General features: G+C 46.6%; 1 protein-coding gene across 2 annotated transcripts in view; it reads left to right on the forward strand.

Moving 5' to 3' along the window:
- Window positions 1-25573, forward strand: part of CRTAC1 (cartilage acidic protein 1) — a 1631295-nt gene that overhangs the window by 256032 nt on the left and 1349690 nt on the right. For both annotated transcript variants that reach the window (XM_078643566.1, XM_078643565.1), the window contains exon 2: window positions 829-1028. In XM_078643566.1, coding sequence (XP_078499692.1) covers window positions 829-1028 — 200 coding nt within the window. The remainder of the gene's footprint in view (window positions 1-828; window positions 1029-25573) is intronic.

Raw genomic sequence — 25573 nt, forward strand, 5'->3', positions numbered from 1 at the left:
TTTGCTCACACTTACCACCCATTCCAAAGCCAATCCAAATCGTTGGTTGGATTTCTAGGGGAGCATGATAATTAGTTTTACCTAGTGTTTTTTTTTTTTAAATATTATGTTCTTTCGTCCTTAAGAAATTATTGTTTGATATTAAGCTTTGAAGATTTTGTTGACCACAGAATAGTTGACAAGCCAACTATTTTATTACCTTTATTTGCATTGTATGATATATGCATGTTGCAACGTCAGAGTTACATGTGGAACTGCATAACAAAGGAAAGCTTAATTACATTGTAATTTGAGGTTCTGTCCTTTGTGACATAATTACAACCAACGGGATATACATTTGAAATAAAGTATTATTAAGATCAGCTAGAGCAAAAAGTGTACAGTAAAATACATACAAAATTGCCTAATGATTGCTGTCTTTTTCATATACCCAGTCTTCATCATTTGATGCACAAGTCTAAAACAATAAGAAAAAGAAATGGTATTATATGTTACCATGTACTCTCACCTCAAATATAGCCTCCAGCATCAAATTCGAATGGCAGCACAATAATGGGTGGGACACAATTCACATGGCTCAGAATATCGGAGCCAATATTGTATACATTTTTAAGAATCTGAACATTTTATTTGCAGATAATGAAATGTGGACGTCTAAGAAAAGGAATGCTCATTGCATTTAAATCAGAGATTAGAAAAGGGGCGGAAAGCAGAGCTTTTATGTGTTACTTGCATTTCCTAGCTCAGTGGACGCTTCATTAATTCTGCTAGATTGATTTATGTGTCAATTTAATGAGAGACTTAAGCAGCGTGTTAATTTGATTTTAGATGTCAAAGATGCTGGTACTGCTGTGGCTGTGGTCCATCTCACCCCTGTGTGGGGCCACCCAGCGGTCTGAGCCCATGTTCACGTCTGTGACCAGCACTGTGCTGCCACCAGATTATGACAGCAACCCTCCACAGCTCAACTACGGTGTGGCTATCACTGATGTGGACAATGATGGAGACTTTGAGATTGTTGTAGCTGGGTGAGTATTTTCTGCTTGTTACCATAATTATTGGAGTGGATCAATGATGTATATGCATTTTGAGAATGTGTTCATTAAGATTATACATATGTCAGTATAATCGACACCACCCTATTGTGTGTTTTTGCAGCCATATGCATTGTTTGGTTGTTTGAAATGGCAATTAATTGTATTACCCAATAGATTCATACAGATCTAGATCTACCATTGTATGCTCAAGAAGAAATATATAAAAGGTAAATATAGATTTTGCAACTCTCAACTCCACATCTTAGGTCAGCATTGTTTGCCTTAATATGCTTACATTGTTGATGTGGTGGAAGTTGATATTTTAGAGTCAGTTTTTTTGTATCTATATATTTTTGACCTTGATTTTCTGAGATACAACGATCTATTGTTCCTCAAAAAAAGAGATATGTTGATGTGTGAGTGCCTGCAGGCTGACAATAGCATGGGTTTAAGTATCAGGCACAGTGCAAATTGTAACATGTACAGCTAATATTGAGAGTTTCGTTGCCACTGTACTAATCTTTATTATAACTACTTTGGGACAAGTGTAAACTCGCTTACGCATAAGCAGCTATAGATTCCATGTAAACAAAGTATGTTAAAACAGTGTTGGGTCAAATACCAAAATGTGATTATAGCGTAAGTTGAAATAAAAATTCCACAATTTGTATCGCCGAAACATATGACAGGTAAAAACTGCCAACGATAGCCAGTATTACCTACTCTTGACATGTACTAGACTCTCTGATATGTGGGATTGGGCTTCATCAGTCCCGAAAGCTGGGGGCCAAAAGTAAATAATGAAAACAAGACAGTATTCAATGTCAAAATCATGAAGGTTTCTTCAAAATTAAGAATCATTACAGAAAGCAAAACGGTAGTTAGTCAGTATAAAGCACCATTAAAATAATGTATAGGTCAAAGTAAAAATCTAAGTATATAGTCAAATAACAGACTGTCATAGAATCTGCCTTCATTGCATCGAGCAAACGTCTGGCAATCAAAAACATACCAGGGACAGAATCAAATAGCAGACCAACATTGGAACTGCTTGATATGAAAGCAAAGAAAGGTCTGGCACACGTACCACAATAGTCACATTTTAAAGGTTCCGAGGAAAAGAAACTGAGTTCTCAGCATGGTGTGAGGTAGCATCATAGAGCCAAACTAATAAAGTGGCATGACATAAACCAATCACATTGCATAAATGGTGTTACATAAAACAGGCTACCCTAGAGATCAACTGAATATTAACACCTTAACTGCTTCGAACGTTCCGCGCCAGTGTGGAACGTTCTATTAAGCGGGCGGGGCCGCGTCCGCCAACGGATGTGCACAGCACTACGGGAGTAGTACTCGCGACGGCCGTTGGCCGACACACGCAGCAAACGGGTTAATAGGTGATTATTTCTTTTACTCCACATACAAAGGAAATTACGTTGCACAACTGAAAATGAACAAACCATTTAAATGAATAATCAAATAGTTGTGGATGCCTTGATTATATAACATTACGAGAAGATCTCCGAGATGGCTTTCTTTGAAGCACAAGTTAGACACAGTAGGAGAATCTGCACTACAAAACAGATCCTATTTCGAGTATTTTCCATTAATGGAAAAGACACATTCATTTCATTAACCTCTTTACACTGACTACCTCAGTTCTATTGCCTTCATATGCACTTCTTGCTCTGTTTTTTTTAATTCATATAATTATTTTATCTCCATCATTTCTGCTGCAAGAATGTTCCTTGTATGCTCAACCAAGTCTCCCATCTTCCAGTCGTATTCAACAATTTCTAGTTGATGTGGTGGCTCTAGGAGTATTCTTCAGGTACCAAATTTCTACCTAGTGCACCATTTTTGCATCTCAAGGAATGTCCTTTTCTGCAGGATCCCTCAAGTCTTTCAGCTCTTGCAGTTGAGCTTATCTTCTGTACCCACACTTTACATTAACCTCCATTTTGGTATTGGGATTCTACACTATCTTTAGTCTATCTTTATTGACTGGGATGAGTGATAACATAAGCTGTACTTTTTTCTTTTTAGTATCTTTTGATTTGCATAAAATAGTCCCCTTATTGTCTTCAACACTTTGTCATATACTTTAGCTACTTTTACTTAACCAAACATAACTCTGGGAGCACTGTCCCTTTTTTTATTAAATGTTTGATTCTGAACAAGGCTGCAGTGAATTTGTAAATTTTTGTTAAATTACAAAAACTACTTTCTATTTTAGTTCATTTTTAAAATGGAAATCATTTCTATTAGGATCTTAAATACAGCAGGCACATCCATATAATAGAGAAAACACAAACACAAAAAACACGCCTTTGTGAGTTGAGGGCAACTCAACAAATACTAGCAGACTCTCGGAGGTAATGACCTTACCTCAGTAAGTGTTTGTCTAAGAAGAAACTGAGGGGCTTTTTTACAAACCCCTTGCGCAGCCGCGGTCTGTAGGGGAGTACCTGCCGGTCGGTGACGTGGGGAGGGACAGGGTGGGGGTTAGTAATATATCGATAATGGAGGTTTGCAGGTAAGTAAACATTTAAATAAATCAAATGAATTTCGTTGCGCGCACTGCATCCCCAAAAGAAATGCAGTGCGCGCAACGAAATTCGTTTGATTTATTTAAATGTTTACTTACCTGCAAACCTCCATTATCCATACATTACTAACCCCCACCCCGCCCCTCCCCCTCCCCACGTCACCGCCCCGGCAGGTACTCCCCTACCGACCGCGGCTGCCCTTGCGCCACTAATAGGCTAGTATATATAGGCTATATATCGATTCCGTGACACAGTGACTGATTCTGAGGCATTCTGTGGCACAATATCAGATGAAGAAGCGTTCAGTTACATTATAAAAGATGGGCTGGAATTCTGTGGTACATAGACTCATGGGCACCCATTCAATACCAGAGAATGCACGCTTCATGATAGTTGTTCTGTCACACGGTAACTGATAAATTCTCTTGGCATTTTCTCCCAAAAACATCCATTGCACTTGTGTTCAAAACGTTTACTCTATTACATGCCCACGTCTTCTGTATAGCTACTGCCAAAGAAGTGATGTCAGAAAGCCATTCTATCGGATCAATACTTGCAATGGACAGATTCAAGTGTATTTAACTTCAGGGGAATAGCACTTCTGAGACCTACGAACGGTCTTGGATTATTGCATTATTTCCAGATCTTTCTTTCGGCGTGGTCTCATAAATGCATGGCTTTTAGTTGATATATTTGGAAATACTGGTTTCCATGTAGTGGTATGCTGCAGAAGAAGACCTCTATTACTGATGCGGCCAGTACTGCAAAGCGTTGTGGGCGGGGAAGGGGAACACTAAAAAAAGCATAAAGAAAGAAAACAAAACGAACCTGCTCCGACGGCCGCTGCCTTGATCCTTGTCAGGAGCCTGCGGAACAATACTCAGGGTCCCAGCTCCCAATCCCATTGTTGCTCACATGCTGGGAATGCTATTCTCAGTATGTGAGCAGCGCTGGGATTGGTCTGAGTGCTTTGGTTCGGCGCTCAAACATAGACTGGGAGCTTGTGTCGGTTTCTCCACCAGTATGCATGCAGGTTTGGCTGGCCCCTCTGGGCCGGACAAACTTGCATGCACACTTGGCAGTGCCCACTATTCCCCCCCTCCTCCCTGGTGCTGCAGCTTCAGTATGGGAGGCCACGCCTCTCCTTCGGCTCACAGCCTGCTAGGCTAAAAAAAATGGTAATAAAAATGTTTTATTATCATTTTATTTATGTTCTTTGCCTCTGCTGGCTTTCAGTGTGTTTGGGGCGACGCTTCTCCACCATAAGAAGCCACCCCTGCTCCATTAACACAGTGGTCTTGTTACAGACTTTTAAAACCTCTATAATGTGGGTCAAATGTCACTGATGTTCCTTCTCCTAAAAATAGAATGCAGGTATCCTATATCTAAAAATGTAAACATGCAGCTGTCCACCCTGTAGGTGCCAGGCAGGAAATTATAATCGTGGGCAAGGTGTCTAGAAGTTGTTTAATATGTGGTTCATGCAGGCTTCACTCACTCTCTGTTCACCTTAGGTGGGCGAGCCACTGAGCTGACTCGAACCCCAAAGTTAGTTGTGGCTCAATTCCAGGTCCTGTTAGAACCTCAAGTCCATATCGAGGCGGGCTTTCAAGTGGCATTTGCCCAGTGGCGGCTCCTCAACGAAAGCGGAAGCGCGTTACCCCACTTCTTTTCAGCAGTGTAAGAAAAAATAAAATGATTATATCTCAATGTTATTATCATTTTATTTTTTCTTGTTTCGGGTGTGGCAGCTTGGCGGGGCGGGGCTGCTCTGGTGAAAGAGCATGGGATGGGAGTTGTGGTTTTCACTCCCTATGCTCTTGTGATTGTTTGGCCAGCCATCTCAGGCCGGCCAAACATTCATGTCCACATAGCATGATCTCCACCCATGCTGCATAACAGTCTGGGTTAAGAACATGCAGAGGACTCCAGTGCCCATCTGAGCACTGAATCACAGCGCTCAGACCAATCTCAATGCTACACTGCAGCATTGTGAATGGCTATGGGGAGCCTGGGTGCTTCTTGTTCTGGCCGGAGGAAGGAGTGGAGAGATGCGATGAGGAGGACGCAGAGACGCGCACAGGAGGAAAGTTTTATTGAATTTCTTTATTGACCCCCTTCACTCGCCCTCCACCTCCCCGCCTACCTCTTCGATCAGTGTCAGCCACCACTGCTTCTGCCTGCCACCCTTCCCATACCCAGGATGTGGCATACTGCCAGAGCTGCTGACTTTGGAAATGGGGAACCAGATTTGACTTGGTGTCAGCTCAACAACCTGTGATTCTGGGTAAATCACTTAAACTCCCTGTGACTAAAACACAAAAAGCACTTGAATAAATTAGGTCGAGTTTGCTGCTAATTTGAATGAAATAGAGCAGTAGTACACCTTCCTTTGTTTAAAAGGCAGCCTCAGGCAGGTATGAAAGGAGGTGAAAAACGAAGGTTGATATGCTGTGGAGATGAGGACTGCAGCACAGCTGCTGCGTTATATAAAAATGCACAAAGAGTCAAAAGCAAAGTTTAACATAAAAAAAGGAAAGTCAAATAGATACCCATTTAGTGACTGATTTGTATAAAGTGACATCAGAAAATCTAGATAAAACGCACATTCCCTGCTTTGTGCGGTTGTAGGGAAATATTTTATTTCACTGAAACTTTTTCCATTATTGCATATGTGAGTTTAGAATACCGGTTGTATAAAAACCCATTGTGTTTGATTAATAGACTATAATGTTGCTTTATAATAATCTGGAAGCAAAAGACACACAGATGATGGACGGAATGCAGAGCAAATCAAACATTCACCCCCAGTCAAGAGATCTGGGTTAAATCCATTGTTCTTTTGCTCACCATGCCATTCCAGTTTAGACCCAGCCATGTGCAAATCAGTCTTGACCCAATGCCTCATGGGAACAGAATAGCCTGAACTGCCAAGCCAGGTCCTCCATGGACCAGAAGCAAGCATCCTGAGACAGATTTCGGGTATCACCCCTCAACAGCCAGGCTATCTTGAATCTAGTGGCGCAGTGAGCACAGTACACGTCTTGGCATACCATTCCCAGGCCCAGATCTCGGTAGGGTGAATTTTTGATATTGTGTAGAATTCTGGCCATCAATTGTTCTTTCTGCATTTGTCACCACGAGTGGGATGGGTATGCCCAGATGTGGGTCTTGTGCTCTCAATGCCACTGGAGTCAAGCTCGACTGGCTAAGGAGGGGTGATACCCCGGAACCACTTCCAGGATGCTTGTTTCCAGACCAGGGAGGACCTGGCCTGGCAGTTCGAGTTGGACTGTTTCCATGGGGAACAGGCTCAAGACTGATTTGCACATGGCTGGGTCTGAACTGAAAAGCCATGGGGAGCAAAAAAACGATGTATTTAGTCCCAGATCTCTGCACTGGAGTGAATGTTTGACATTGTGCAGCATTCAGTCCATAAATTGTTCTTTTTGCAATTATACAAATCTAGACCAGTACATGGGTTATATAATAACTGTCCTGCTTCTTAGTTTAGTAATAGTTCATGTTTAAAAACTATCACTTTTAATAAGTACTTCTCTTCCAAGCTAAAATGTGATGTATTCATGTCAAATCTTCCACATGTTACAGAAGTATACTTTTTTGAATTTTGAAGAGGGTTTATCACATTTTATGAGACGTTTGTTGTTGTATGATTTACATAGCAAACATTTTCATGGCATGGCTCCTGCACAGGTTCTCAGAGCCGTGCAAGACCTTGGCTCGGCTCTCCCTGCTAATTTGTTAGCGCTCTCATCTCCACTGTGCATGATTCCTTCATAGCTGCCTGATCTGTTATAAGATCTGACACTACCCAAACCCTGGTGCTGGCAAGCTGCACATGACCTTCTGGGTACAGTAGCGGACGGGGCACTCTTGCTGAATTTAACGAGAGGCCTCCGAGTCTTACAGGAGGCCCAGATATTAATTGGCCTTAGTTTGCATGGGGGCCCCATAAAATGTTGGGGCCCTTTGAAGTGTTAGGGCCCCCCCCCCTACGCCCCATGGCTGCAGGAACCTGAGTTGAGCTTCTGGTTGAATGCAAATATGCTGATCACAAGCATTTTGGGTGACATATTCTTAATATTCTAGGTATTTGTTTTTTCGGTTCTCTCTCAGAGAGGGGGGGATTTCAACACGATTCTGAATAGGTTATGCACTTTTCCGCGAATGATTTATGGAGGGTTACTTTCATCTAAAATCTATCTGCACTCTTAAAGTGAGGTGCGACAAAAACGTTGCTTCCGCCTCGGGAACTGGTGTGACAGCAGTTGCGGGGCGCAAGCAACCTGGGGTGCGAACGCGAATAGCAAGTCGTGCACTTTCACATGACACATGAGGAGGGCGTCTCAGTCACAACCTGGCCTGACACCATAATCACAGTTGGATTTTTTTTTTTTCTGAAAGAGTCGACGACACAAGTTAATAATTAGAGAAGGGACTCGAGGAAATGATGTAAAATAGCCTGGTTTCATGACATTTCATCCTGTGTGACGAGGCTCCTGTACGTCTTCTGATTCGAAGGCAACGCTCGCTCATAAACTCTGCTTTTTTAATGGTTAGCCATGATATATGAAGCAGGGTGAGAAGAAGTATTTTAGCTATGAAACTGCAGGAGGGCTGCTAATTTGAGTGAAATAGAGCAGGAGTACACCTTCCTTTGTTTAAAAGCCAGCCTGAGGCAGGTATGAAAGGAGGTGGAAAACGAAGGTTGATATGCTGTGGAGGTGAGGACTGCAGCACAGCTGCTCCTAGAAACAAAATCAGACCATTTGCAGTCTCCTCCTGCGTTCCTGAGGTGTGTCCCACAGTGTGTGCATTCAAATGTGTGCGCGAGCATGTGCGCCTTTACCCCTCCAGCCAGCTGTGCTTCAGTAGTCTGCCTGCTTGTGAGTCAGCAGCTGTGCCCTCGCGCTGGTGGCTTCCGTGTGAATGGCTCTGACTTCAAATGTTTCCCGTTTCATTCCCTCTCTTCTAACAGGTTGGCAAGATCACACGTTAATTGCAGCACGGAGAATCAGCACCTGCGTTACCATGTGTAGGTGCAGTGTTCTGTATGTTGGAAAATTCCTCTCCTGATATAATTATAGGAATAATGATCATAGAAGGAAAATTAATATGTACGCTAGTGAAATTCACTGGATAAACCACATAGGGCAAATCACCATCCCTATTTTTTCAATTAACAAGCCAAAACAAGCAACAGCATCCTGAACAGAGAAGAATCCCAATGGGTCATTGACCTGGCCATGATAAGGCAAAGGCTCTGTGATCCATATCCTGAATGGGACCATTGCAGCAAATTCGCCTTTTCTGCATAGTCATCCCAGATATTTTGCCTTTTTCTGGACCTGGTTTGGATGCCTTTTGAACTCTTTGCACTTTACTACTGCTAAACAATAGTAACGTGCCCATGCTTTGCCTTTTAACCCCTTCGACGCTGATGACGAGCTGGGCTCGTCATGGCGTAGCCTCCTCGCACGCTGGTGACGAGCCCAGCTCGTCACGTAAAGTGCGATTTAAAAAATCTCAGCGTACGAGCGGAATTCTGCCCGCACGCATGCGGTTAAATCATGACTGTCCATTAGATCTCCCTATTATTCCAATTTAACTTCTCAAAAAGTACTCAGTAGATGGTACACCTATGTAAATGTCATATAGGTACTGCAGTATGCATTTTCTACCACACATATACGTTTGAGAAAACTATATTCCTGCCAAGAGCACCACTGTGCTCAGGCTTGGTTCCAGTGTAAATGCTCTGCAGTGACACATGGCAGGGAAACATGCCTTTGCCATGTAGGAAAAGCATATTTGTATATATTCGCAAGTCACCATTAAATTTGCCCTGTACGCCCACAGGTTGCTAATATATAAAACGAGGACAGACTACGTATTGAAGCTAGTGTGTCTTCACAGTGAAATAAAACCCAAAAGCTATTTCACTATGTAGGCCAGGCTAGATTTTTTTGTCCTAGGTGGGATTAAAAATATTTATTTTCCACCTCCACTTAAGAAAGGGCTAGAAAAATGGTTCAAAAGTTATATCCTGCTTAGTTTTAAAAATCAAACTGAATAATGAAGTCAGAAATTTGATAACTTGAGCAGAAAAGTAACTTTGTAAAAATGGACTGTAGGCTGCCTGATTCAGAACTGGCTTAAAACCAGTTCTGTCACTCATCGCACATTCAGTGCTGGAATACACACCCTTTTCTGGGAGAATTTATAACTCTGACTTGCCTATGGGCCAACGAATGGCTAATGGGTGCTAACTGCTGACTATGTAACAGGGATTAGCTATCTGGGAGTAAATAGAAACAGGTGACAAAATGCATGGCAGCTTTAGCACTATAGTTTCTGACCTGGTCATTCCAGGGAGAGTTACCTCTATTCATTTTCAGGATCCTCCTAGACACCCGTCCCCAGTCACAGAAGGGGGAAAGACAGTTCTGCCACCTATCACACTTCCAGAGCTGGAATATACATCGCTGGCTGGGAAAATAAACGACTATAGCTCAGAAGACAATGGGTCATGAAAGGCCTGTGGATATTAACTGCTGACCACTTAGCAGGAATTAGCAGGAACAGTTGGCATAATAAAGAACAGCTTCTGTGCAACTTCTTTTGACTTGAATATATCACAGAGGAGTTCTTCTCCTCATCCCCAGACCCTCCTAGACAGTGAGGCTCCATCCACAGTAAGAAGGAAAATCAGTTTTAACCTTGTTGGAGTAGTGGCCAAGAAGCTGAAGACAGACCTGCCTCGTGGCAGCTGGGAACCTCATCTTGAAATAGGGAAACCTGTGTATTTTGACTGTAAGGTAAAGAGGAAGTGCTTTAAAATGAGGTGGGGGAGTGCAAGAAAATCGTCAGGATTGAGTCGTACATGTCCTCCAGCCACTGGCAAGTGCACAGGATAAATCTGCCACTTCCACCACCACCTTCTGACAACTTTCCTGCACCTGGTACAACTCCATCTGAAGAAGAAGACCTGATGGATATAAAATGCACCAGCCGATATTTTATGAATGTTACTCTGCTACTTTGATCAAAATGAGAAAACAGTCAGCGATTAGCTAGAAGACAACTCATTAGCACAGTAGCCACTACTGCTTAATTTGTGCTGGTGATTACTGGTGGAGGGCCTAGCACACATATTTGGGCACCAGGACTTATTTAATCATCAGACTTCGACCCAAAGCAGTAGCGAAATAAAGAAAAAGGAAAACAAAGGAGTTAGAGAAATACTGGAGATGTTTGCAAAGGGAGAAGGAAGGATGAAAAAGAGCCTCCAAGGGTGCCACAATGAGACAGTAATTTGTAGAGTGGTACAGGAAAGAGGCATGAGGGGAAATCAAGACTATTCAGACTTGGGGCCGAATTTAGACTTTGGTTGCGAGGGTTCTCTGGTTCAATTGTGATAGAGTACTCCATCAAAAATGAAGTTTTAGACAGTGGAGTCTACTTCATCTCTGCCGCGTACAAATATTTCCAGCAGCCTGGAAGAGACGAGAGCAGAAAATGGAAGAAATTAGGTTACAAGAAAAATCATCAGGATTTGTATGTTACCCCTGAGACTAAATTATTCTCCCTGATGCTATGCTGCATGCTATTGGATGGTACATTCAGAGCATATCACACTCAGGCAGAGACAGTATGATTAATAATCGGCTAAAGAAGAGATTAACTGTGATGAATCATATTGGCAAATCAGAAAGTCAATTTAAATGACTCCAAGCAGACTTTGTTGAGATTCCGGTTTAAAATACTTGAATATATATTGGTCATTGCCTGCTTGCTTTCGAAATGGGTTGAAGCATGCCCCACTTGGAGATCAGATAGCCTTACAGTTGCTAAATATTTGTGGAAGTAGTTGATTCCTAGATTCAGTTTTCAAACGTCTATTGCGACAGATCTCGGCTCACACTTCGGAAACTAGTTTAGCAAATAAATCAGAAGTTTCATGGTAGTTATCATCCACAATCTTCTGGATTGGGGCAGAGAGTAAATAGCACACAAGAATAAATTGTCTTAAGTCAGTTCTTCAACTGGTTTAATTTGGGCTGACGGACTTCCACAGTTTTTAATAAACATCAGATATACACCTGACAAACAGACTGGTCTTTCTCCCCATTTTGTGGTCATGGGATTACAGCAATGAGATTGGCTTATTGACCTTCAGTGGATTTAGAGTGGATAACGGATGACATTGTGCTGGATTTCAGTAAAGGTCTTGCTGATATGGTGAAATACATCTCCCACCATGCAAATGTGGCAACAGAAGCTGTGAAAGACATATTGTGCCACAGATTGAATGTAGGAAACGTAATAGTGGTCTGAAAACACTTCAGGAAGAACTGTCCTGAAGAATATCAGCTTGGACTATATCAGGTAATATTGATGACGAACCCTGCAGTAAAGTGTGCAGTCTCACAGTGGAAAAACACTCACAAAAAGACTGAAAGCACCAAATGAAGAAGTGGTGAAGACAACCACTGGTTCACAGAGTCAAGCTCAAGTTCACAGTGTGGATCAAGAAGGGGGTTAACATTTTGAAAGTGTTGGGACTGGTGAAAATGGAGTTGTAAAAGTCCAGATCAATGGAAGTGAGAGTTCTGGTGAAGAACCTGGTACATCTACCAGTGGTGGTACATTCCAGTTTCAAGGCAGGTATCTGAGTGAAGAACTGTTGCAAAGTCAAAGGTATTAGTGGCATCAAGGAGAAGTAACCTCTGATACAAACAATAAAAAGTTGCAGTTTTAAATTCAAGTTAAAAGAATCCCCATAGGAGGAAAACAATTTAAGTGAGTTGCCCTGTTAAGTTTGGCCAAGGTTCATGTTCATCATTAAGCGAAAAAGCAGATGAAATAGAGAAAACCGAAGACGATGAGTCACTGAAAAGAACCTGCAAAAGAAAACACTATTAGGTAAAGAAGCACTGAAAGGGAAAGAAACTGGGTAGACTAAACTCAATCAATGAAAATCCTGAAATAATTGAACTAGATTCAGAAAAGAGTGGTAGTGAATTTCCTGTTGCTAAACAACCACTGAGGAAGCTAACACCAGACAAAAAGTACGCATCACCTGAGTGGGTATATCTAGCTATAGTGTCGAAAGAAGAAGAGCCAGAGACTTACAGCCATGTGAATCGTTGTTAGCATTGTGTTGAAAGTGAGTTTGAAAGTGAATCAGAGGAAGAAGAAAAAACACCTTGAGAGGTTTGAGGACTGTGAAATCTGAGTTTGTTAAATAAAATAAATGAAGGAAATCTTGTTGAGAGCGTGAACTGACAGATTTTGAAGAGAGAAGAGACCACTTTTAAGATTTTATTTTCGATTATCGTTCTAAAGAAACATGAAAAGGAAAAAAAATATTGTTTTTAAAGAATGTTTTTGTTGATTTTGAAGTTTTGAGTTTCACTATCAGAATTTTATCTTAGTAGAGAACGGGGTAGAGCAGATACTGCCAAATTATTGGTTTGTATGTGCTATTAATGTTAATACTGTTTTTAGTTAGACCATTGTTGTGCTTACTATCTATGGTGGGACAGCCTCCACAAGGGTTAACTAAAGTACATAGTGAGGTGAAACATAACATGCACACTCATGGGGAAAGTTTAGTTAGTGGATTTCAAGAGGACATTTATACTAAAATGATGCATAAATATTAATGAGAATGTGGTGGCTAGCCTCTGGCTGCTGGTTGGGGTAGCTGTGCTCTTCCTACCTTCCCGCACATGAGACGTCATGAAATTGGGACAGTCAAACTGGGACCCTATGATGCCTTTGGCACTATGTAGCTGCTGCAAGATAAATACTTGGACAAATACCTAAGCATTGCCACAGTAGGCTCCTGAGTGCTGCTGTACATACCTGCCCTGGCTATGGTGATACTGCAGAGTACACATGGGCAGCCTTTGGGGAATAGCTCTGGCATGGTTCGTGAGCGCAACAGTCGAAGGAGTCATCAGCTATCACACTGGGGCCTGGAATCAGGATGGCAGGCGCCCATGACGCAGCAAGGGCAGGCCATGGCAGGCCACCGAGCCTGAACTCGGGAAATGCAACATCAGTTCCTTCAAGGTGCCAGCAGATTTCATTATCGCACCACTGTGCACAAGCACAGCACCTGGTGATGGGGGCTGTAGTCGGAAGCATGGTGGTTCCTCGGCTGAATGAGCACTGCGAGGGAACAGATGGAGCAGGTTAAACAGCAGTGTCAGCTAAACACAGAAGCCTCAGTAATGCTACTGACGCCATAGATGCTTCGGAAGGTAGCAGAACCAATGACGAGGAGTGGTCCTTAGATCCACAAGGTGCTTCTATTGATTGCTCCCTGATGGTGGAGAGGTGTGGCAATGTGGAAAGCAACAATGCATCCTCTGGGACTGGCAGAAGTGTGAGTGATTGTTAAGGCCCAGTCAGGAGGTGCGAGGGGCCCGGAGAGAGAGACGAAATTGACATTGAATGTAACTTGTACAAAAATGTAGATGACAAGGCCTTCTCTTCTTTTGTCTCGGAGGCACAGGAACAAGGCCTCACTAGGGTAAAGGCTGGGACTGAGTCAGAAGCTAGATATTCTGATTTTACCCATATTTTGGATGCAAGTAAAGAGAAATTTGATTTGAATGAGTAACTTTGGTAAATATGGTTCCTGGGCAGTTTCAGTTGCAGGATTCTAGAGGCCCTAGTCTGACACAAGAAATCAGGCTTGAACTCGATCAACCCTTAGATAGATAGAATGACAATACCTCTACCTCGCCTCCCAAGTTGATTTCCCAAATTGGCAAAGATGCTAATATCTTCTTAGTTGTATTATTTTAGAAAGCATATCCTGACCTGGCAGACTGGAACTATCAAATGCAACGCACCCACTTGATCCCTTGTCAACAGAGGAAGAATTAAGGAAGGAATCCTCAACACCCATGCTCAATATTGGTGTATATCGCGAACTTTGTACTGCCGCAGGAAGTTTATGCAAGAGGAAAGCCCACCACCCCTGGCACTGAGTGAGGTCTTGAAAGTTTTTCTGTGCCCTAATATTTGCCTCAGCACTGTGGTACTACATTGATGACTTTGCAAACTGATCTTGCCAATTCAGGAGCTGTGGGCGCAGGTTTACTTGCAGGAGCCTGCCAGACTCAAGCTACTCAAAGAAGGTAAAGCATATATATGTGGCGATGATCAGGAGGCTAGAGACCTAATATTGAAATTGTCTAGAGGTGATGATTTTGCAAAGGGAGGTACGCCTGCAGATCCAGAAGAAGCCAACACAATGGGTGGTGTGGAATAGGTCAGTAAATGCTGCAGGGGCTGGAGCCAGTAAGTGCAATAGGGGAGGTGAGAAGAGGACTGAGGCTCTAAGCAGGGATGTAGGTGTACAGGTAGGTACTTGGATAGTATATGTTACAGCCGGTTAAGTTGGCATAATAGGGGCTGGTGAATCAGTCTCGGCATACATGGGGGATAGTAAGGTGGATTTGGCATTGTGAGTTTTTGGAGGGCAGAACATTTTTTCTTTCTCTTTCTTTTGGTCTTATTTGCAGCAAGGTAGTGTGGGGATTGGAGATACAGAGTCCCTGGTACTGTCCATTAATGACATCAATGGTTGGAATGTTTACTCGGGAAGGGTGCAGCCATACTCCCAGGCTGCGTGGGTAGAGGAAAATGGTGAGGGGGTACACGTTGGACAGAGGGTGTCTGGGAGGGGAGCAGGAGCAGGGTGAAAAAAGAAAAAAAAAGAAAGAGAATAATAATCAAGACGGAACCAAGCTAATACTGCCAGGTTAAAACGTTGTGAATGGGCTCTGAGGCTTTTTAGGATCCTGTGTTGTAATGTAAGAGATCTTAAACCCCCCACAAACGAAGATTGATAGCTGCATCAGCAGCTATTCTGATGCCACATCGGTTATAAGGACCAACAAGTATTTCGACAGATGGGATTCAAGCTTATAGCCTGCACAGCTCACAAGTTTCTAAAAAGAGAGTTGCTATCCTTGGGACAAAAAAAGGAAGAATAATCTTTTATTAGTCAAGCACTTTAAGGATAAGCATGGACAATGGATCATAGCTCAAATCGGGGTTGGGTTGCAGATATTTGTCATGTGGATGATTTATGGCCCCAATACAGATAACCCACAACGGTTTGAAATTCTCTCAATTGAGCTTCATGGGTTTTAAATGCTGAGAGGTTTTAAAATGTCCCAAATGTTACGTAGAGGCAGCAGACGAAGTTCATGTGTTCTGTCAATGCGACTGCTTGAGCAAGTTTTGGAATGAGGTGGCTGGAGTAATTTCAGATGTAACATGCTCTAATGTAATTTTAGCTAGTAAGACAATTATGTTGGTAACAGATGATGAAATATCGCAACTCAGGAAGAATTTAGTATTTAATGTTGTAGCAACTGTGAGACATTGTATTGAATTAGAATGGATTAATCCTAAAGCCCCTATCATCGAGAAATTCTGGAACCTTCTGTATCGCTCTTAAGAAATTCAATGAAGGATATATAGAATGGAGGGACAGGGGGAGGAAGTCTGGGTCCCAGTATTTTAAAAGGAAATAGGGAGATCTGCTATGCATACACGAGGAAAGACAATCAATTTGTTTCCATTGAAGCATTAGTGGGTATGCCCCTTAACCTGTCATTGTATCCGATTTTGTATGCATTATTATGCTGATTGTTAGACCTGGCACCTTGGCGTGAGTTTCCCTTCCACTTTTTGCTGTTGTGCCTCGAATGTTTTGATGGTGTCTGCTACTCAGGGCACTGCGCCACGGCCAACCCGTGCCGCAGTGCAAGTGCTCCCTACTGTAAAGTGTACATGTGATTGATGTCCATGATTGGTTCATTGGATTTACTGTTAGTCCCTAGTAAAGTGCACTAGGAGTGCCAGGGCTTGTGAATGCCAATACTGCTAGTGGGCCTGCAGCGCTGGTTGCGCCACCCACAGAAGCAGCCTTAAAATGTGTCTAGGGTCTGCCATTGCAGATCCTGCGTGCAGTCTGGTACTGTCACCCTGGCTGGGCAAGTGCACACACTTGCCAGCCCCTAAACCTTCCCTTAAACTTCATATTAGTCACCCCTATGGTAGGCCTGAGGGCAGGGTGCATTGTAAGGATAAGGTAGGACATGCCCTGATGTGTGTGGCATGTTCTAATAGTGAATTACTGCCAAATTCGTTTTTCACTATTGTAAGGCTACCTGTTCCCTTCTAGGCCAGATGGGCTGCTGGAATTATTACACTCTATAATCCCAGCAGGCTCAGGGAACATGGTAGAAATTCATGTTTAGTATGCCTGGACTCAGAATAATAAAATACTTCTTTTAGTAAAGTTTATTTTAATATCCTGTGTTTGCAAATGCTACTTTTAGAAAGTTAGCATTTGCTTGCCTAACCATTTCAGCCCGCCTCTGCTTGGATGTGGATCTGACTGTCTGGTGTGTGTGAGTGACAGGGCTGGGAGTTGACAGGTAGTGATTAGCAGGAGGGCCCCTTAATGGGTGGTGGGAGTTTCCCCTGAATGATGCATCAGGCTGTGCTCTGCCACCACAATGCTGGCTCCGCCCCCCTGGGGAGCGACTGATGACTCAGCCTGCACCTGGCCCAGGAAGGACCGAAGCTTGTCAACAAAGTACTCAGGCCACTCCTGCCCTCTCAATGCCGGCTCCGCCCCCCTGGGGAGCGGCTGATGTGCCTGCCCTCACACCGAATGCAGAAGTCATAAGAACCCACAACAAGTACTCAGAGACTGAAGCAGTTATGCAGAGGCCCCCCTGGCCAGTGAGAACAAAAGAAACTGTGTATAAAAGTAGGAGCCCTGCTCCTTGTAAATTAGATCCAGTTTGCGCAAAGAAGAAGCTCTGCCTGAAGAGAAGGACCCTGGACGCTGCAAGGAGAAGTACTGACTCTGATCCCAAGAGACTGGCCTGTAGTGGGTGCCTTGCTGCTGAAGGAGAGCAGGAGAAGAAAGACTGAAAGACTTTGCTTTTATCCACCTTGTGCTAAAACTTTTACCAAGATCTCCAAGGGCTTGCTGTGAACTTGCCCCCTGACCAGCGCCCCAGGAACAGTGGGCGCTACCCTGTCCCCCTGGAAGAAGGAGCCGCTGTGAGCCAGCAACCTGATCGGCACAGCTGCTGAAGGAAAGAGGAGCGCGCCGTGAAAGAATCCCTGCGCCCCTCCTACGAGGCCCTTGGCACCCCGACCCGCCGAGCACCGCATCTGCTAGCTGGCCGGCACCAGGTGACACCGAAAGGCCCAGTCTCGCTGGACTAATCACCGTCCCTACCGCCTGCCTAACTGCGAAGCACCGCAAGAACGGACTGAGCCAAGTACCCGCTGTGACCTGAGAGGCTTGTGTGTGCCTCACGCTGCTACCCGGGGCTCTGCCCCCCTTTTCCAGGACCTGAGGTGTGTCGCCGTCTACCCGACCCGCGCCGCAACGCCAACCTAAGAGCCAGAGCCGAGCCGCCGCTCGCTCCAACCTCGAGAGGAAGACACCGCGACGTGAACCGCCGAGCCGGCCTACACCCGACCCCTGCAGAAAGACAAAGGTACTGTTTCCCGTCCCGCGGTGCGAGCCGCTGTCCCACCTCGCTCGCACCGCCATCTACTTCAGCCGAGCCCCCGGAGCCGCGCAGTGAGCGCTCCCCGGGCCCCCGCTCTCTCCCCTGACAGCCGCGCAGCGCGCTCGTCAGGCCGGCAGTGACTCCCCGGCCGCCGATCTCGCTAGAAGCGTGAGATCGGGCAGACCGGGTCCGATCGTGGGCGCAGAGAGGCCCTGGCTGATTGAAGTCTTGCTAAAGGAACGTACCAGGACTAGGGAAGAGTCCGCAACCCTTTTTGAAGCACCAGAACAATTCGTTAACGCTGATACAAAGACCTGTGGCATAATCAAAGAGTAACTGGAACCATTTTTCTTAAACTACGCAAAGACTGTATTTACAAGCCTGATCTAAAGATATATATAAAGAAGATATTTTTACAGAAGTACAGTCTCGTGTCATTGTGTGGTGGGTTGATGGTCGTTGTGTGTGATGTTGCAAATGTTTAACCTTATGTACTCCAGAGTTTAGCCTAGACTGCTTGCGCCACACTACCTAAAGGGCGAGTAGGGGTTATTTCTGGGAGTAATCCTCTGCCCCGACTTAGAGGAGAGGGTCCCTGCTTGTCGCGAGCACCAACCTGCGCCAACCAGAGACCCCCAATTCTAACATTGGTCGCAGCGGTGAGGATCTCGAATTTACATTTGCAGTGTCCATACATTGACTAGTGACCATTGCACAGTGATTTCAATCCAGTAACTGAGCCACAGATTTCTTTTTAAGTGACTTTGCTCTGCTAGAAGAAGATCCCTTTTTGTCTAAAGCCATGCCTGGAACCAACAGCGTAGAGAAAACCGCGTCTGTGACCTCTGAGGTGTTGGAAATAGAATGGGATGTGTCAAAACTGGAGGAATACAAGAAAGATGAGCTCGTCTTCTTTGCCAAGAGATTCAAGGTTCCACGTGCAGGGTGCAAGAACAAGACGGATTACTACAAAGCCCTGAAAGCCTGGATTGAATCTAGGAATGCACCTGAGGATCAGGAGTTACCTGATGATACTGGTGTACCTGACAAGGAAGGCAGCGTCCATAGCTTTGGCAGAGGCCTGTCGCCAGAGGAGCTGGCAGACAGAAAAGAAACCAGGAATCATGAAATGAAGCTGGCAGAATTAAACGTGAAGAGCCAACTGGAGCTGGAGAGCAAACGGATGGCTCTGGAAGAGCGAAAACTCCAGTTGGAGTTTGATGTGAAAATGAGGGAGATGAGTCTAAAAGAGAAAGCCTTGGATCATCCTCCCTCTGGTGGCAGCACAACGCCGGTGCAGGTAGAGTCAAGAGTGCACATCCCCAAAGATGTAGTTAAAGAGTTCTTTAAGGGGGATGACATAGGACAGTGGTTTAGGGCATATGAGGTAGCCATGCTTTCCCACCGGGTCCCTGAGAAGGATTGGGGAGCGGGGTTATGGGGAAGGTTCCTTAGCGAAGGAAGGGACACCCTGCTAGATTTGCCCACTGAAGACCAGAGATCCTATCCCCATATGAAAGAAGCTTTAATGACCAGGTATGGGCTTACCCCTGAAATGTATAGGCAGAAGTTTAGGGGGTGTAATAAGCGGCCTGGGAACACGTATGTGGAGTTTGTGACTTTTTTTTGCAGAGCACTGGATGGTTGGGTGAAGGGTAACAAAGTGAATGATTTTCAAGGTCTCTTTGATTTAATTGCATGGGAGCACTTGTCTGATCAATGTTTTCCTGAGTTACGCCAGCACCTGATTGATAGCAAGTTGTCCAACCCGAGGAAACTTGCTGAGGAGGCGGACCGCTGGCTCAGCACCAGGGTCCACAAGGGTCCAGTGGGAGACTCCGCCAAGGGTGGGCAGGGTCCCCAGCAGAAGAGTGGGGGGGACAAGGGAAAACAGAAAGGGTTCCAAAAAGGCCCCCAAAGTAATCCCCAAGGGGACCAGCAGAAAGGTTCTCAGCCTCCCCCACCCCCTAAGCAGGATGGGGCCCCGACAGGTCGACCTGTTCCAAAGGGGCCCTTCAATTGTTACAAATGTGGTGACCCGGGGCACATAGCCCGTGACCCCAAGTGTCGCCTATTTGGAAAACCAGCACCCACTGGTGCTCCGCCCCGACAAGTGACCAGTGTTCACTTAGGAGGAGAAGTGATGGTCCCGGGGGGTGGAGATCCTGTTCAGATGACCCTAGTCTCACTAGGAGACAGTGAGATGGTCCCTACAAGCTACCTGCCCTCTAACACTAAAAAATATGGGCAGGTGGTTACCATCAATGGTAAGAAAGCTGAGGCTCTTAGAGACACAGGAGCCAGTGTGACTGCAGTGAGGCATCACCTGGTGTCTCAGGAGCAGGTTGTACCCCATGCCTACTGTAGGGTTGTCAACGCTGACAATTCAGAGAGTCAGTGTCCGATGGCTCAAGTTCCCTTCGAGTGGGGGGGGGTCTCTGGTACTCTGCAGGTCTGTGTGAGGAAAACCATGCCTGTTGACTGTTTGCTAGGGAATGACTTGGAGGACTCCCCTTGGGAAAAGGTGGAGAAAACGACTCACCTGAAGATGGTGGGTCTACCTGACTGGGCGTGCGTGACCACCCGGTCAATGGCAGCCAGTAGGGGTGATCAAGAGGTCCTGGGGCCTGACGGAGAGGCCCAGGAACCGGCCTTAGGGAGAAGGCGCAGGGCGCGCGGGAAACCGGCCCCTGAAGTTCCCACGGTCCAGGAGGAAGCAGACCTTGAGGGGGATGCCCTGGAGCCTACTGGGGAACAGATTGCCGAACTGGGGGACCTGCCTGAGCTGACCCATTGGCAGCAAGAAGGAGGCCCCTCCAGGGAGGAATTCTGCAGGGAGCAGAAAGAATGCCCTTCTCTCGTGGGTATGCGGCAGCAGGCTGCAGACCAGGCCAATGGTGTTCAGGCCAAAACACATTATGTGTACTGGGAGAATGACCTCCTGTACTCAGAGCCTAAGGCTGCTGAACCTGGGTCAGCCCGTGTGCTGGTGGTACCCCAGAAGTTCAGAGCCTTCCTACTGGGACTGGCTCATGATGTGCCTTTAGCAGGACATTTGGGGATGGACAAGACCTATGACAGGCTTGTCACCCACTTCTACTGGCCCCAAATGCACAAGAGCTCAGATGCTCATTGTAGGACCTGTCCAACTTGCCAGGCAAGCGGGAAGTGCGGAGGGAAGAACAAGGCTCCCCTCCAACCCTTCCCTGTGGTCAGTACGCCATTCCAACGAGTGGGTATTGATATTGTTGGGCCTCTGGACCCCAAGACAGCCATGGGCAACAGGTTCATCCTGGTCTTGGTGGATCATGCCACCCGGTACCCTGAAGCCATCCCTCTGAGGACAGTGACGGCACCCGTGGTGGGGCGTGCACTAATGGGAATTTTCTCCAGAGTGGGGTTCCCTCTAGAGGTGGTGAGCGACAGAGGGACCAACTTCATATCCAAGTATATGAAGTCCCTTTGGCAAGAGTGTGGTGTAACCTACAAGTTCACCACACCTTACCATCCCCAAGGAAATGGGTTGGTTGAAAGATTCAACCGAACCCTGAAGGGCATGATCATGGGCCTGGAAGGTCCAATGAGGCGTAAGTGGGACGTCCTCTTACCATGCCTGCTCTTTGCATACCGCGAGGTGCCACAGAAGTCTCTCGGGTTCAGCCCCTTTGAGCTGCTGTATGGTCACCCCGTGAGAGGACCACTGAGTTTGGTAAAGGAAGGCTGGGAGCAATCTCCCAGGAAACCTCCCCAGAATGTGTATAGCTACATGCTGGCCTTCAGAAACCAAACCAGGCGCTTCAGACAACTTGCTGAGGCAAATCTGGAAGCTAGCCAGGAGGAGATGAAGCGGTGGTACGACCAGAATGCCACTCTGGTAGAGCTTCAGCCTGGTCAAGAGGTGTATGTCTTGGCCCCAGTGGAACCCTGTGCACTTCAGGATAAGTGGACAGGCCCATTTGAGGTTGTGGAGCGCAAGAGCTCAGTGACATACTTGGTGGACATGAAGACGCCCAGGAATCCTTTAAGGGTCTTACATGTCAACCGCCTCAAGCCCCACTTGAAAAGGTCCGAAGTGGGCATGCTGTTGGCCACTGATGATGGAATGGAAGAGGAGTCTGAGCCTCTTCCTGACCTCTTAGTGGCCTGTGAGAAGGATGGGTCAGTGGATGGAGTTAACCTCTCACCCACCCTGACCCCTGAGCAACAGGAAGACTGCCGCCAGTTGCTGGGGCAGTTTCCAGACCTGTTCTCCCTGGTTCCTAGTGTCACAGATTGGTGCGTCCATGATGTGGACACAGGAGACAGCTTACCTGTGAAGCATAAGGCTTACAGGGTAACTGACAGGGTCCGGGCCTGCATCAAGGAGGAGGTCTCCAAGATGCTTGCTCTTAGGGTGGTTGAGTCTTCCAGCAGTCCTTGGTCCAGCCCCGTGGTCTTGGTCCCAAAGGCTGCTGCGCCGGGAGCCACACCTGAACTCCGGTTCTGTGTGGACTACAGAGGACTCAATTCAGTCACCAAGACTGACGCGCACCCTATCCCCAGAGCTGATGAGCTCATTGATCGGCTAGGGGCTGCCCGGTTCCTCAGCACGTTTGATTTAACGTCTGGGTACTGGCAGATCGCCTTGACCGATGGGGCAAAGGAGAGGTCAGCATTCTCCACACCAGATGGGCATTTCCAGTTCCGGGTTATGCCATTTGGGATGAAGAATGCCCCTGCCACCTTTCAGAGGTTGGTCAACCAGGTGTTGGTCGGGCTGGATGAGTTCAGTGCCGCCTACCTGGATGACATCGCAGTGTTCAGTGGCACCTGGCCAGAACACCTGCGGCACCTCTGGGAAGTGTTGATGGCGCTGCGCAAGGCAGGCCTCACAATCAAGGCAAGCAAGTGCCAGATTGGGCAGGGTTCCGTGGTGTACTTGGGACACCAAGTGGGGAGTGGCAAGGTGGCACCCTTGCAACCCAAAATTGAGACCATCCTGGCTTGGGAACCCCCCAAGACCCAGACTGCAGTGAGAGCCTTCCTGGGGCTCACTGGGTATTACAGGAGGTTTGTCAAGGGCTATGGCACTATTGTGACCCCCTTGACAGAACTGACTTCTAAGAAGCAGCCCAGGAATGTGATTTGGACTGACACCTGTCAGAAGGCTTTTGACACCCTGAAGACTGCCATGTGCACGGCGCCCGTGCTCCTGGCTCCTGATTTCTCCAAGGAATTCATAGTGCAAACAGACGCTTCAGAGCATGGTGTAGGGGCTGTTCTCTCACAGATGACTGAGGAGGGCTGGGACCAACCCGTAGCCTTCATCAGTAGGAGGTTACTTCCACGGGAAAGTAGGTGGAGTGCAATAGAGCGAGAAGCATTTGCTGTGGTCTGGGCGCTGAAGAAGCTAAGACCCTACTTGTTTGGGTCTCACTTCCGGGTTCAGACGGACCACAGGCCCCTCAGATGGTTGATGCAAATGAGGGGTGAGAACCCAAAACTGTTGAGGTGGTCCATCTCCCTACAGGGTATGGACTTCACGGTGGAACACCGCCCTGGCACAGATCACGCCAACGCTGATGGTCTGTCCAGATTTTTCCGCCTTAGTGATGAGGAACTCCCTGGGGAAGGGTAGTTCTCCCCACATTTCAGCTGGAGGGGACACGTGTTAGACCTGGCACCTTGGCGTGAGTTTCCCTTCCACTTTTTGCTGTTGTGCCTCGAATGTTTTGATGGTGTCTGCTACTCAGGGCACTGCGCCACGGCCAACCCGTGCCGCAGTGCAAGTGCTCCCTACTGTAAAGTGTACATGTGATTGATGTCCATGATTGGTTCATTGGATTTACTGTTAGTCCCTAGTAAAGTGCACTAGGAGTGCCAGGGCTTGTGAATGCCAATACTGCTAGTGGGCCTGCAGCGCTGGTTGCGCCACCCACAGAAGCAGCCTTAAAATGTGTCTAGGGTCTGCCATTGCAGATCCTGCGTGCAGTCTGGTACTGTCACCCTGGCTGGGCAAGTGCACACACTTGCCAGCCCCTAAACCTTCCCTTAAACTTCATATTAGTCACCCCTATGGTAGGCCTGAGGGCAGGGTGCATTGTAAGGATAAGGTAGGACATGCCCTGATGTGTGTGGCATGTTCTAATAGTGAATTACTGCCAAATTCGTTTTTCACTATTGTAAGGCTACCTGTTCCCTTCTAGGCCAGATGGGCTGCTGGAATTATTACACTCTATAATCCCAGCAGGCTCAGGGAACATGGTAGAAATTCATGTTTAGTATGCCTGGACTCAGAATAATAAAATACTTCTTTTAGTAAAGTTTATTTTAATATCCTGTGTTTGCAAATGCTACTTTTAGAAAGTTAGCATTTGCTTGCCTAACCATTTCAGCCCGCCTCTGCTTGGATGTGGATCTGACTGTCTGGTGTGTGTGAGTGACAGGGCTGGGAGTTGACAGGTAGTGATTAGCAGGAGGGCCCCTTAATGGGTGGTGGGAGTTTCCCCTGAATGATGCATCAGGCTGTGCTCTGCCACCACAATGCTGGCTCCGCCCCCCTGGGGAGCGACTGATGACTCAGCCTGCACCTGGCCCAGGAAGGACCGAAGCTTGTCAACAAAGTACTCAGGCCACTCCTGCCCTCTCAATGCCGGCTCCGCCCCCCTGGGGAGCGGCTGATGTGCCTGCCCTCACACCGAATGCAGAAGTCATAAGAACCCACAACAAGTACTCAGAGACTGAAGCAGTTATGCAGAGGCCCCCCTGGCCAGTGAGAACAAAAGAAACTGTGTATAAAAGTAGGAGCCCTGCTCCTTGTAAATTAGATCCAGTTTGCGCAAAGAAGAAGCTCTGCCTGAAGAGAAGGACCCTGGACGCTGCAAGGAGAAGTACTGACTCTGATCCCAAGAGACTGGCCTGTAGTGGGTGCCTTGCTGCTGAAGGAGAGCAGGAGAAGAAAGACTGAAAGACTTTGCTTTTATCCACCTTGTGCTAAAACTTTTACCAAGATCTCCAAGGGCTTGCTGTGAACTTGCCCCCTGACCAGCGCCCCAGGAACAGTGGGCGCTACCCTGTCCCCCTGGAAGAAGGAGCCGCTGTGAGCCAGCAACCTGATCGGCACAGCTGCTGAAGGAAAGAGGAGCGCGCCGTGAAAGAATCCCTGCGCCCCTCCTACGAGGCCCTTGGCACCCCGACCCGCCGAGCACCGCATCTGCTAGCTGGCCGGCACCAGGTGACACCGAAAGGCCCAGTCTCGCTGGACTAATCACCGTCCCTACCGCCTGCCTAACTGCGAAGCACCGCAAGAACGGACTGAGCCAAGTACCCGCTGTGACCTGAGAGGCTTGTGTGTGCCTCACGCTGCTACCCGGGGCTCTGCCCCCCTTTTCCAGGACCTGAGGTGTGTCGCCGT

This window comes from Lissotriton helveticus, chromosome 5_1 (genome assembly GCF_964261635.1).
Source record: "Lissotriton helveticus chromosome 5_1, aLisHel1.1, whole genome shotgun sequence".
In the NCBI taxonomy this organism is placed as follows: Eukaryota; Metazoa; Chordata; class Amphibia; order Caudata; family Salamandridae; genus Lissotriton; species Lissotriton helveticus.